This window comes from Cherax quadricarinatus, chromosome 8, assembly GCF_038502225.1.
Source record: "Cherax quadricarinatus isolate ZL_2023a chromosome 8, ASM3850222v1, whole genome shotgun sequence".
In the NCBI taxonomy this organism is placed as follows: domain Eukaryota; kingdom Metazoa; phylum Arthropoda; class Malacostraca; order Decapoda; family Parastacidae; genus Cherax; species Cherax quadricarinatus.
In genome coordinates this window covers 6192590-6207682 of record NC_091299.1, presented here as the reverse complement: position 1 = coordinate 6207682, position 15093 = coordinate 6192590, and the positions used below count along the sequence as shown (strand labels likewise).

The 15093-nt window shown below is 37.7% G+C and overlaps 1 protein-coding gene across 3 annotated transcripts in view; it reads right to left on the bottom strand.

Moving 5' to 3' along the window:
- The window catches only part of Tgs1 (Trimethylguanosine synthase 1), a gene marked incomplete at its 5' end in the record, with an annotated part of 70092 nt that extends 54999 nt beyond the window's left edge, over positions 1–15093 (bottom strand). Inside the window, 3 exon segments of one of the 3 annotated variants that reach the window (XM_053771832.2) lie at positions 3238–3364; positions 8036–8496; positions 14239–15093. In XM_053771832.2, the coding sequence (XP_053627807.2) occupies positions 3238–3364; positions 8036–8496; positions 14239–15093 (1443 nt within the window). 3 annotated transcript variants of the gene reach the window in all.

The following is a 15093-nucleotide window of genomic DNA, read 5'->3' as shown; positions in this document are numbered from 1 at the left end:
TAGTACGGCTTGCACGCCAGGGTTGGTGCTGTACTAGTACGCATAAATTCTAGCGCCTTCAAATGTAGCAAGAGAAAGCTGGTGGGCCTACATATGAAAGAATGGGTCTATGTGGATAGTGTGCACAGTATAAAAAAAATCCTGCAGCACATAGTGCATAACGAGAAAAAAAAAACTCCGACTGTGTTTCTGGATTAAAACAGCGACTTTGCAGTGTATTTTCATATGCTATTTATGGTTGTATTCTAGTTTTCCTGGTCTCATTTTATAGAATGGAAGACATTATGGAAATTGAGATGATTTTTATTGGTTTCACAATGAAAAGTACCTTAAAATTGAGCTCAAAGTAGCAGAAATGTTCGATTTTTGCCAAAGTTGAAAAGTAAATAAATCAAGCGAAGCATCCAATACACGTCAACTGGTGAGTCTAATATTCCTACACAAGTGCGCTGATATTATTTGTACCATTTCTACACTAATGCAGTAATCTGCATAACAGTAAATCTTCTATTTTTTGTGAGAATAAAAATTCAAAGTGGAAGGCAAAAGAAATGTAACAGAGGCCTGGGGACATGACTAGTGAACAGAGAAAATGTTATTTTAGTGCCAGGAATGTCTGTCTTGTTTATTCTGGACCATATTTGGAAATTGGCATCTTTTGAAATTTGTGTGAAATTGGCAAAATTACCAATTTCAGACCACTTTATTGGATAGTTGAAATCAGTAAATGGGTGGTTTCTTGTTCTCATTCGATAGAAAAAATGGAGTTCTAGCGAAATAGTAATGATTTTTGTCGACTGGTACATTAGAATTGGCCGAAAATAGGGCTCAAAGTGGGCGAAATCGCCAATGCGTAAACACTGTCGAGACCGCTAGCTTTGCGAGAGCATAATTCTGTAAGTTTTCCATCAAATTTCATACTTTTGGTGTCAGTATGATCGGGAAAAGATTCTCTACCATTTCATAAGAAAAAATCATTATTTTTTTTTCGAAAAATTTCCAACCCTGAGAACAAGTTTAGGAGAGGGCCTGCCAACCCTGAAAGGGTTAAGAAGCACTGATGCACTAGTTCTGGCTTTTTTTTTTTTTGTCTGTCAGAGAATATGGAAGAGGTTCAGGTGATTTTTTTGTAAAACATTTGTTAATACTGATGCCTTTCCTTTGAGATATTGCAGATTTCATTAGGTCAGTTTTTGGTTGTGTGAGGGGCAAGTAATCCCTTCTCCTGCATGAATTACTAAATTTAAAAAGAAAAAACTTTCATTTTTTCTTTTTAGGTCACCCTGTCTTGGTGGGATGCGGCCAGCATGTTGAAAGAAAGAAAGTTTTGGTTATGTTGTTAGTGAACATTAGCAATAATGTTCTCCACCTCATGCTCCACCTGGTATATGCTTGTCAAACTTATGTGCACTTTTAATGTCTTGCTTCTCAATATATTACACAGAATTTTATTATTATAATGGTAATTGCCATTTCAATACAGTTCCGAGCAACCTCCTGAAATCTGCACTCGCCTATATGTACTCATCTGTGATTGCAGAGTCAAGTCCTAGCTCCTGGCCCTATCTCTCTACTTGCCAGAATCACTCTTTAAAGCCTAGTCTTGTGGGTCCTATTGTACCTATTCTTAAAATTATGTATGGAGTCTGTCTCAATCAATTGTTCATCAAAGTCATTCCACTTCCTGATCACTCTGAGACTGAAGATTTTCCTGTGACTAATCTGTGTCATTAGCTTCCAACTGTGCCCCTTAGTACCTGTTTCCTGCCTCTTCAAACAGCCTGAACCTGTCTACCCTATCAATTCCTCCGAGTATTTTGTATATAGTTATCATGTCTTTCCTGGTTCTTCTGTCCTCTAGGGTTATTAGATTCAGCTCCTTTAGCCTTTCCTCAAAGCTCATAACCCATAGCTTTGGAATTAGTCTCACTGTATACTTCTGCACTTTCTCCAATTTCTTAACATGCTTCCTCAGGTGTGAACTTCATTCTGGTGCTTCCATACTGGTGTTGTATAAAGCATCTGGAATGACTCTTTGAGACTGCCAAAATATACCCTCAGATTTGCCAGGCAAGCATTGGCTGCAGTAATATTTGATTAATGTGAGCCTCTGGTGATATGGTAGGCATTATGCTTACACCCAGGTTCTTTTGTTTAACCCGTAAACGGTCCAAACGTATATATACATTTTTACCGCTAGTGCCCCAAACGTATATGTACGTTTTATGTGTCATACATTTAACATTGCCACGATAAGCCTGAGTCGCCCAGACATGAGAAAATGGGTGTGAGCACTCGCTGTGTGCCATATTAAAATAATTGGGGATGCCTGGGTACCATATGCTCTTTTTTCCTATTAAAAACAACAATTTTTTTTTTCTCAAAAAAGTTGGGGCAGTACGGTAGTGAACATATATATACATTTGGACCGTTTACGGGTTAAGTGAAGACTGCAGCCTCTACTTCCTGAGTCTATGTCCAGTCTTCTGTCTCCTTCCCCAATCTTCATAACCTTGCATTTATTGGGATTGAATTCAGGCAGCCACTTATCTGATCAACCCCTCAGTTTATTCAGATCCTTTTGCAGTCTTTTCCCCTCCTCATCTGTTGGTATTCTCCTCAATAGTTTTACATTATCAGCAAACAGAGATGCATCTGACTCAATTCCACCTGGTATGTCACTCATATAAACCAGAAATAGCACAGGTTTGAATACTGAGCCTTGTGGTACACCACTTGTTATTCTTCCCCATTCTGACATTTCTTTCCAGACAATCACTCTGCTTCCTTTCCCTAAGATACTCCTTGATCCACATGAGTACATTCCCAGTTATTCCTGCCTGTTTCTCAAGTTTTTGCAGCAATCTCATGTGAGTTACAGTATCAAATGCCTTCTTAGCCTAAGAAAATGCAACCCACCCAACTCTCTCTATCTCTCGTGTCTCACTTCCACTGTCTTGCCATAAAATTCCAAACGGTTGTTAATAAGAGACTTGCCATCTTTGAACCAATGCTGGTTGTTGTTTATGAAATCACTTCTCTCCAAGTGTGCTATCATTCACCTTCTAAATATCTTCTATCTCTTGTGATAAATTATCTAGGCTGTGATAGTTATGTATACCTGCAGGCTGATAACAACAGTCTGGTTAATCAAAGTGCAAATAATGTGGTCTGATCTTAGACTAGACTTTGATCAAAACATTTCACTCAAATTAAGGTAAACAAAATTTTACTAACCGTTTTTCTTCAAGTGTTTCAACAGTATTATACAGAGGAGACTGCTCCTGAGACTCCCGGGATAATACTGTAGAAGACAATAGTGGCCACAGTACTTGAAAAGGCAGCTTGAATATTTCACCTGAAACTTATCACATTATCATTATACTTATACCCAACTGAGAAATTTTATAAAATTATTTTCTAATTGAAAAAAGAATGGAAATATGTATGTAGAAGATTATGGCACTTTTAAAACCTCCACCATGTGATGTTCAAAAAGAGGTGGACTATACTGTATTTTTCTCAATTTAGCTAATAATGATAGAAATTCTCTTTGAACTTAATTTTTAACTAAGACTTTTCTCAAGCTTTCCAAAAATCTAATTACTGTATTGTAAATAGTTTTCAACCATAACCAAATTTATTTGGCAAGGTTCATTAATGATCAACCATTTTTAACCCTTTGACTGTCGCAGCCGTATATATACGTCTTACGAGGTACCGTGTTTGACGTACATATACTCACAAATTCTAGCGGCTTCAAATCAAGCAGGAGAAAGCTGGTAGGCCCAGTTGTGAGAGAATGGGACTGTGTGGTCAATGTGCACCATATAAAAAAAATCCTGGAGCACACAGTACATAATGAGAAAAAAAAAACTCCAACCGTTTTTTTAATTAAAATGCTGACTTTGTGGTCTATTTTCGTATAATATTTATGGTTGTATTCTCATTTTCTTGGTCTCATTTGATAAAATGGAAAACATATTATAGAAATAGAGGTGATTTTGATTGATTTTACTATAAAAAGAACCTGGAAATCGAGCTCATAGTAGGGGAAATGTTTGATTTTTGCCAATGTTCAAAAGTAAACAAATGATGTCATTGTCCAATAAATGTCCAACTAGCCATTCTAATAAGCAGTCATGAATGGGTTGATGTTATTTATACAATTATTACAATACTGCAGTAGTCTGCATAATAGTAAGTACGTGTATTCTATTTTTCGTTTGAATAAAAATTCAAAATAGAAAACAAGAGTAATATCAGAGGGGCCTTGAGACATGACTGATGAACAAAGAAAATGTTATTTTAGAGCCAGGAATGTCTGCATTGTTCATTCTGGACCTTATTTTGAAATTGTGATATTTTTTAATTTTTGTGAAATTGGCCAAATTGCAAATTTCTGACCACATTACTGGGTAGTTGAAATCGGTAAATGGGCAGTTTCTTGTACTCAATCGATAGAAAAAATGGAGTTCTAAAGAAATCGCTATGAGTTTGGTCGACTGGAACACCGGAATTAGCTGAAAATAGGGCTCAAAGTGGGCGAAATCGTCGATTTGTAAATATCGCCGAGGTCGCTAACTTCGCAAGAGCATAATTCCGTCAGTTTTCCATCAGATTTCGTTTTTTTGGTGTCATTACAATCGGGAAAAGAATCTCTATCATTTCATAAGAAAAAATAGTTTTTTTTTTTTTTAAATTTTGTGACACCAGGAGACACCTCAGGATTGGGGATTGCGACAGTCAAGGGGTTAATGATGAATAGTGGCCACAAATAAATATACACGAGACATGAAGACACAGTATACATATCCTAAAATACAAATATGCATGCAAATGATTAACCCTTTGAGGGTCGACAGGCCCTCTCCGAAACTCGTTCTCAGGGTCGGCCAAATTTCAAAAAAAAAAAAAATTATTTTTTCTTATGAAAAAATAGAGTATTTTTTTCTAAACATTATAGGCTAAACAAAAAAATTTTAACGTCAATACTTACCGAGATATGGAGGTGTGAAATTTGCCAAAATTGAACAACATATGGTAACATCGCCGACTGCCGTCACCCGGTATTTTTCTATTTACTTTTTTATGTACTATTTTCAATTTTTTTTCAATTTTTCTTTTTCTGAGTAACTTTTATGGCCTCTGAGGCCAACATGATCAGTATTTTGTAAGTTATTTCTTTTTCAATACTACACAATAAGGGCGTAAACACTGTTGTCATTATTTTGTTTACAGAAAATATTTACACAAACAAACAATATGAAATGTTGTTTATTACTATTTTTCTATATTTTATATACACATATACAGTCACAGGACATGTTTCTAGAAGTTCTGCAGCCTGTGGAACTCTTTGAAACATGGTGTCATGCACAGTGGAGTTTTGCACTCCTCACACATAAAACGAGTGTCTCTGCGTTGTCGTGGGCGTTTTTTTGTATGTGAACAGACGTAACACCTCTTCTGAGCCTTTTTCTTCAAAGCAGTAGCAGGCAGTTTTACCAGGAAGTGATCACCATGCTTCAGACGAGCAGGTAGTTGTTGATAATTTGGTGGGCGGTCAATTGCAGGTGCATTTCCTTGGTACTTGAATACTATTTGTCTGATGACAGACAAACAGAATTCGCCGTACTGTGGTTTGTTTCTGGTGCTCATCTTATACATATTATAAGCATTGAGCATGGAAATGTCCAGAAGATGGAAAAACAGTTTGATGTACCACTTATAACTCTTGCGAACACAATCAGCAAACCCAATCTGCATGTCACATTTGTCCACTGAACGCATGTTGAAGGTGTAATCAATCACAGCTGCAGGTTTTAGAATGGGTTCATTTCTCTCTCTATGCTGCCTGCCACTGTCTGCCATTTCATTAGGGTGAATTGATGACAACAGTGTGACATCTCGTTTGTCATGCCACCGAAATGCCATGATGTCATTGGCAGCAAACGCCTGCACCTCACCTCTGCGAGTGCCAGCATCAAACCTGGGCATATGTTTTCGATTTGCACGCACTGTGCCACACACATCTGTCATGTTCACTCGCAAAAAATCACTGAGTGAGGGGCTTGTGTACCAGTTATCTGTATATAATATATGCCCCTTACCAAGGTATGGTTCTATCATTGTTCGAACCACATCACCTGAGATGCCCAATAACTTCCTGGTATTTTGCAATGTATAACTTCCAGTGTACACAATAATATCCAATACCAGACCACTGTAACAATCACAAAGCACAAACAACTTTATACCAAAGCGTTTCCTCTTGCTTGGTATGTACTGCTTGAAAGAGAGTCTTCCTTTGAACAGAATCAAAGACTCGTCAATTACAAGCTTCCTGAAGGGATAAAAATGAGTACTGAATTTCTGTTTCAGATACACAAACACATTCCTAATCTTATATAACCTGTCAGTTCTGTCAGGCCTGGTTTTATCTGAGAAGTGAAGCATACGTAACATTAGCACAAATCGATTCACTGGCATTATATCACTGAAACCTGGTGTTGCAATCAGGGGGTCTGTTGACCAGTATGATTTCACTTTGTGCTTATACACATGTGGCATAAGCATTATTGTGGCAAAGAAAAGATACATCTCAGCCACAGTTGCCTCCTTCCATTGGTGTAGACGTGATTTTGGTGAAAGTATTGTGTTTGCCATGGTGTACTCGTAGTATGTGTTGCTTTCCATGACAATACTTTTCATCAGTGGTTCGTCAAAGAATAACTCAAAACATTCCAGTTCAGTGGCATTGTTCCCAAGTGCACAAGATGGCCGTATTCCACTTTGGCTGCCATCAAACTGGTGGGGATTTGGAACAAAATTGACAGCTTCCTGCCAATCCCAGGTGCGGTCTGCTGGTGGGTACTGGACAATGACAGGTGGTTGTGGTTGTGGAGGGTGTGGTTGTGGAGGCTGGTGTGGTGGGGGAGTGGGGGATGGTGGCCTTTGTTCTAGATCAGCTGAGGCAGCGGCGTGGCTGGCAGCGTGGGTGGCAGCATGGCCCACTGCTGGTGCCTCACCGCCGGCACCACTACCACCACGCACATTTTCCATCCCAATTGCAACAGTATCTTCGTCATTTTCACTGTCTGTTCCTGTTGTACAGCCACGGGATGTACTCCGAGATACACTCCTTCCCCTTGGTATAACATATGGCACACTTCCAGAGCGCATATATCGTCGTATATACTGACGCTTCACTGGGGAATATTGCACTTCACTATCACTACTGGAACTAGTTTGAAGAGCTTGTAGTTCATATTCACTATCACTATCATCACCCATGCTCTCATCTGAGTCTGGGATTTGGGAAAATAGAAGTTTCCTCTTGGGTTCTGGAACAACTGAACGTGAACACGAGGGCCCAGCACCAGAGGTGGAAGGCTGAGGGTCGTCTGGGTTTTCTTCACTATTACCGATATTATGGTCATTAGTTTCGGTCAAAACCTCACTAAAACCACGAAACTCATCTTCACTGGCACTTCCATCACTATTAGAACTGTCACTGGGGAACAAAAGTGTCCCAATTCGCCGAGGAGTGAGGAGCTTCTTACCGCGAGGCATGGTGGACATTGTTTACTAAGAGGGCATTCCCACAATGCACCACTGGGTCCCAGATTTTTTTTCTACCGCGCACACTGACCACGCAGACCCATTCTCTCACACCTAGGCCTATCAGCCTTTTCGCGCGAGATTTGAGGCCGCTAGAATTTATGCGTACTAGTACGTCAAAAACCCCTACGCGTAAGACGTACTAGTACGACGAAAACCCTCAAAGGGTTAATAATAAAATTATATAATAAAATAACTAAATTTCTTCAACTGTAAAGGAGGGACAATAATAATGAGGAATATTCTGCATAAAAAGGCTTATCTGATTTAAATAGTCTTGGGTTGAATGGAGTAAAACATATTGTAAGATATTATCTAATATGTTGAAGTCACTGCAAGCATAAAAACATTTAACATTAAAAAATTTACTCAGGGTCATATAGTCGACAGCTTTATCATCATGCATACACACCTGGGAAAGCAGGAAAGATCGTATCTAAGATGTGTAATACACTTGTGGCCACAAATCTTCCAACACCAGCAATTATCTTCGAACTAGTTAACCCAGTTTTCGTTTGATCTTTATCACCAACATCTTCAGGACTTTCTGCAGAAGAAACATGGTCATTCTTCTCAGGAAAGTTGATAATTGCACAGCCACTGCCACCTTCACTACTGTTAAGGTTTTCATCAATACTTCCTTCCTCCTCAAACTGAGTCATATCCACTTCATTACTGCTACAGCCACGATTTTCATCTAATAACTCATTATTTATTGAAATATCTTCTGATGCTTCAAAGTTTACATTTTCTTGAAAATCCTCAGAAAACATGGATGGTCCTTCCAAGGACTGGTTATCATCCCCATTTTGTCTAATCTCATCATCCTGGTACTGAATATACTTTAGGGCCCAGCCAAGACCTGCAGTGTGCCTAAAAGTAAAAGTATTTAGTTAGTAATCTGTGCTCAACACTTGACAGTAAACTAGACAAAAAGTAATTTATATGTACCAATATGTTTAAGAATTCCTAGGTAGTAGGTTGGTAAACAGCAACCGCCCAGGGAGGTACTACCGTCTTGCCAAGTGAGTGTACAACGAAAGCCTGTAATTGTTTTACATGATGGTAGGATTGCTGGTGTCTTCTGTCTGTCTCATAAACATGCAAGATTTCAGGTACGTCTTGCTACTTCTACTTACACTTAGGTCACACTACACATACATGTACAAACATATATATACACACCCCTCTGGGTTTTCTTCTATTTTCTTTCTAGTTCTTGTTCTTGTTTATTTCCTCTTACCTCCATGGGAAAGTGGAACAGAATTCTTCCTCCGTAAGCCATGCGTGTTGTAAGAGGCGACTAAAATGCCGGGAGCAAGGGGCTAGTAACCCCTTCTCCTGTATATATTACTAAATGTAAAAGGAGAAACTTTCGTTTTTCCTTTTGGGCCACCCTGCCTTGGTGGGATACGGCCGGTGTGTTGAAAGAGAAAGAATGTTTAAGAATTGCATATGTACTTGGACAAACAAAAATAACTTTCAGAACTGTACATTCAAATATCACTGTTAATGGATAACTTTTAAATAATCCTGATGATGCAGCATCTCTCAAGAATCCCCTTATTATGTAACCCATTAACACAGTGTTATAAAAAAGTATAATGTACTGACATTTTTTTTTTTAACATGTCAGCCGCTTCCCACCAAGGCAGGGTGACCCAAAAAGAAAGAAAAATCCAAAAAGAAAGAAAAAACTTTCATCATCATTCAACACTTTCACCAACACTAATACATAATCATTGTCTTTGCAGAGGCCCTCAGATACAACAATTTAGATGTCCTTCCAAACTCCCAATATCCTAAAACCCTCCTTTAAAGTGCAGGCATTGTACAGTGGTACCCCGAGTTTTGAACTGCTCCCAACTCGACCAATTATGTAAGTGTATTATTGTAAGTGCTTTTGTAAGTGTATTTTTGGGGGTCTGAAACAGACTAATCTAATTTACATTATTCCTTATGGGAATAAATTTGTTAGGTAACAGTACTCGAACAGCCTTCTGGAACGAAGAAAGTTCGAAACTCGGGGTACCACTGTACTTCCCATTTCCAGGACTCAAGTCTGGCTAACTGGTTTCTTGACATAATATATGTACTATATTATATAAATGCACAAATAATGAGTATCACACTACTTAGTAAAGAAAAAATAATCAAAATTGGTAAATACAGTAGGGCCCCGCTCTACGGCGTTTCACTTTATGGTATTCTGCTAATACGGTGATTTCAAATTATGACCAAAACTTGCTATACGGCGAGCAGTGTTTCTAATACAGCACACCTCACCCGGTTTGTTTACTTTCTCCGTGAGAACATCTCTCTATTGTCTGGAAATTTTCAAAAGTTCAAGTGCTTTAAAGTTATTCATATTTTATATGTACGTACTCTGATAATTATACTTATGTGTACCTGTACCTAAATATACTACACACTGTGCTGGTGTGCAGGTACACATTAAAATCACTAAGTCTCTCTCTACTCGAAACCATATAATAATCTCTTGGGCACATTAAATGTCGTATGTTACGTTAATATAGACATTTCCACTAATCCATCTACGATATTTTTTTCAAAATTATGTAATAAACTTACTATGTAACATATAAACATGATACGTACACCCATAGTATAAAAATTGACATAAATATGTGATTTGTTTACCACGGTTTGTAGGAGTTTTGGAAGAATTACGTTTTCTCTAGTCAAACACCAGTTACTTAACTGTAGAAAATTAATCCTTTTATATGCCTTCACTCTATCTATAGCTATTCACGACCCTTGTGGGTTTAGCGCTTCTTTTTTATTATGATTATAATAATAATAATAATAATGTTGTGTTTCTTTATATGTATATGCTTCTAAACTGTTGTGTTCTGGGCACCTATGCAAAAACAGTGATTATGTATGAGTGAGGTGAAAGTGCTGAATGATGATGAAAGTATTTTCTTTTTGGGGGTTTTCTTTCTTTTTGGGTCACCCTGCCTCGGTGGGAGACGGCCAACTTCAAAAAAAAAAAAAAATAAAATAATAATAATAATAATAATAATAATAATAATAATAATAATAATAATAATAATAATATCATTCACTCTAAAAATGGTGTGTTGCATGAGAATGGGAGTGTTGCTGTTTATTTATTCTGTACTAAGTTGTCAGAGCATCATTCCTCCTAAAAATGATGTTACATGAGAATGGAAGTGTTGGTCTTTATTTACTTTACTGTACTTCTGTGGTGGTGTGGCCAGGTGGGCTACCCTACTCTACCTCCCACACCTGACTTTCTACAAATAAATACTTTTCACCTCTCACCCTACATTAAGACCATTAAGACTACAAATATTTTGAGGCAAATAACGAGTGTACTGTATGTTTATTTTACTTTTTATTGTTTTTTAACCCTTTCAGGGTCCGTCCCGTAGATCTACGGCTTTATGTTCAGGGTCCAAACCGTAGATCTACGCCATGAGCTCAGCTCACTCTGATAAGCTGTGAGTGGTAAATTTGGGCCTAGATATGAGAGAATACATCTATGTGGTATGTGTGCACCACATAAAACAAGTCCTCAGCACACAGTGTATAATGAGAGAGAAAAAACCGAGACTGTGATTTTCGATTAAAACAGTGACTTTGCAGTGTTTTTTCGTATGTTTTTTTATAGTTGTATTTGCGATTTCTTGGTCTCATTTGATAGAATGGAAGATATATTACAGAAGTAGAGATGATTTTGATTGGTTTTAGTATTAGAAATGGCTTGAAACTGAGCTCAAACTAGCAGAAATGTTAAATTTTTGTCAATGTTCAAGGGTAAACAAACGACCTCACATGTCTAACACACGCCAGCTGGCGGGTCAAATATACATTCACAAATGTGATGATGATATTTATACAATTATTACAATATTGCATAACAGTAAATCTTCTATTTTTTGGTTTGAATAAAAATTCATTATGTGAATAAAAAATCAAAATGGAATTCATTTGAAAAGCCGGAAAACATAACAAATGAGCAGAGGAAATGTTAGTTTAGTGCCAGGAATGCCTGCATTGTTTATTCTGGACCCTATTTTGAAACTGGAATACAGTGGACCCCCGCATAATGATCACCTCCGAATGCGACCAATTATGTAAGTGTATTTATGTAAGTGCGTTTGTACGTGTATGTTTGGGGGTCTGAAATGGACTAATCTACTTCACAATATTCCTTATGGGAACAAATTCGGTCAGTACTGGCACCTGAACATACTTCTGGAGTGAAAAAATATCGTTAACCGGGGGTCCACTGTATTTTGAACTTTGTGTTAAATTGGCCAAATTATCAATTTCCGATCATTTATTTTGTAGTTGAAACAGCTGACTGGGCAATTTCTTGTGCTCAATCGATAGAATAGAGGTAATACTAGTGAAATAGCTAAGAATTTGGTCGACTGGAATAATGTAATTGGCCTAAAATGGGAGGCAAAGTTGGCAAAATCGCCGATTCATAAATATCACTGACACATCAAAATTCGCGAGAGCATAATTTCGTCAAATTTCCATCAAATTTCGTACTTTTTGTTTTATTACCTTCGGAAAAAGATTCTCTACCATTTCATAAGAAAAAATTAAAAAAAATTTTTTTTTAACCCTTTGACTGTCATGGCCGTATATATACGTTTACGAGGTACCGTGTTTGACGTATATATATTCATAAATTCTAGCGGCTTCAAATCAGGCAGGAGAAAGCTGGTAGGCCCACATGTGAGAGAATGGGTCTGTGTGGTCAGTGTGCACCATATAAAAAAAATCCTAGAGCACTGCGTGCTCTAGGATTTTTAATGAAAATGCCAACTTTGTGGCCTATTTTCGTATAGTATTTGTGGTTGTATTCTCGTTTTCTTGGTCTCATTTGATAGAATGGAAACTATATTATAGAAATAGAGGTGATTTTGATTAATTTTACTATAAAAAGAACCTGGAAATGGAGCACAAAATGCGGGAAATGTTTGATTTTTGCCGATGTTCAGAAGTAAACAAATGATGTCATTGTCCAATAAATGTCCAAATAGCCATTCTAATATGCAGTCATGAATGGGTTGATGTAATTTTTACAATTATTACAGTATTGCAGTAGTCTGCATAACAGTAAATCTTCTATTTTTTGTTTGAATAAAATTTCAAAATAAAAAGCAAGAGTAATATCATAGGGGCCTGGAGACATGACTGATGAACAAAGAAAATGTTATTTTAGAGCCAGGAATGTCTGCATTGTTCATTCTGGTCCTTATTTTGAAATTGTCATATTTTTTAATTTTCGTGAAATTGGCCAAATTGCAAATTTCTGACCATGTTATTGGGTAGTTGAAATCGGTAAATGGGCAGTTTCTTGTACTCAATCGATGGAAAAAATGGAGTTCTCAAGAAATAGCTATGAGTTTGGTTGACTGGAATAATGGAATTAGCCGAAAATAGGGCTCAAAGTGGGCAAAATCGCTGATTTGTAAATATCGCCGTGGTCGCTAACTTCGCGAGAGCGTAATTCAGTCAGTTTTCCATCAAATTTCGTTTTTTTTTTGTGTCTTTACAATCGGGAAAAGATTCTCTATCATTTCATAGGAAAAAATAATTTTTTTTTTAAATTTTGCGACACCAGGAGACACCTCAGGATTGGGGGTTGCGACAGTCAAAGGGTTAAATTCTTAGACACTGTTGTTATTTTTTTTTTTTATTATCACACTGGCCGATTCCCACCAAGGCAGGGTGGCCCGAAAAAGAAAAACTTTCACCATCATTCACTCCATCACTGTCTTGCCAGAAGGGTGCTTTACACTACATTTTTTAAATTGCAACATTAACACCCCTCCTTCAGAGTGCAGGCACTGTACTTCCCATCTCCAGGACTCAAGTCCAGCCTGCCGGTTTCCCTGAACCCCTTCATAAATGTTACTTTGCTCACACTCCAACAGCACATCAAGTATTAAAAACCACTTGTCTCCATTCACTCCTATCAAACACGCTCATGCATACCTGCTGGAAGTCCAAGCCCCTCGCACACAAAACCTCCTTTACCCCCTCTCTCCAACCCTTCCTAGGCCGACCCCTACCCCGCCTTCCTTCCACTACAGACTGATACACTCTTGAAGTCATTCTGTTTCGCTCCATTCTCTCTACATGTCCGAACCACCTCAACAACCCTTCCTCAGCCCTCTGGACAACAGTTTTGGTAATCCCGCACCTCCTCCTAACTTCCAAACTACGAATTCTCTGCATTATATTCACACCACACATTGCCCTCAGACATGACATCTCCACTGCCTCCAGCCTTCTCCTCGCTGCAACATTCATCACCCTTTGAAATTTGGCCTCTGGACCCTGAAAGGGTTAATGCCTAGTTCTATTGCTAACTTAATATATGTTAGTGTAAATGTGTTATCTGGCATTTATAAGTCGAAAAAATGGTGTTCTGCTTTTTGGCAATGTCTGCTTTCCAGCAGTAGCCTGGAACCTAACCTGCCGTATAAGCGGGGCCCTACTGTACTAGACAAATTTTCTGAATACTGTACATCATACCCTTCTAAATTATAAAACCATGAAAATATTTATAACCTTTAAGACTGCATATAAAAAGGTAATTCTAACCTGGAAAGCCCTTGCTGCTGCTTCTTCTTCTTTTTCTTCGTAATGTGTTTAACGCCAGATGGAGCAACAGAAAACGTGCTATTTTCAAACACTGTTTGCTCTTCCTTGGTTTCATTAATATCCAATCTTACCTGAGTCATTGCCTCATCTTCCGACTGTTTCTCAGTAAAAAAGTCTGCATCTGTTTTCTTCTGATCAAGCTGTTCTGACACAAGACTCTTTATAGCACTTCCATCATCTTGGGTTGGGTCATCTGACTGATTTGTTTCAGAAACATTTAAATATTTGCAATTAACATTAGTGTCCTCACCCTGAGTAGGTTCACTGCTCACAAGCTTATTGCTGTTGTTTTCAAACTGTGCTGCATTCAAACACATTTCTGAATTATTTTCTACGTAAGATGTCCTATGATAATGTTTCTTCATATCATCATCATTGATATCTTCTAATTCATTAGTTTCATTGGTCTGAATTTGATTCTCATTGTTGAGAATATGTCCCTCATTCTGTTCTTCAGTTTTTATATAATCCAACTCTCCAGTAGACTCTTGTAAACTGATTTTTATATTATATTCAGTCTCCACTTGATCAGCAAAATTATCAATGGTTCTACTTTTATCTGCCACTGTATTTGCTAATTCTTGCTCATTAGTGTTAAGAATTCTGCTTCTATCAAAATGTATGCCAGCATTCTGGAGGAAGAAATCATTAACACCATCAGCATCAATATCAAAATTATAAGTATACAAAAAATTACGAAGGTGAACCCAGTACCTCTTTTCAGAATGTTTTTCATAAAGTGAGTCTAGAACTTCCTTCTTAATATTTTTATTTGCTACACTCTGACCAGGTGAG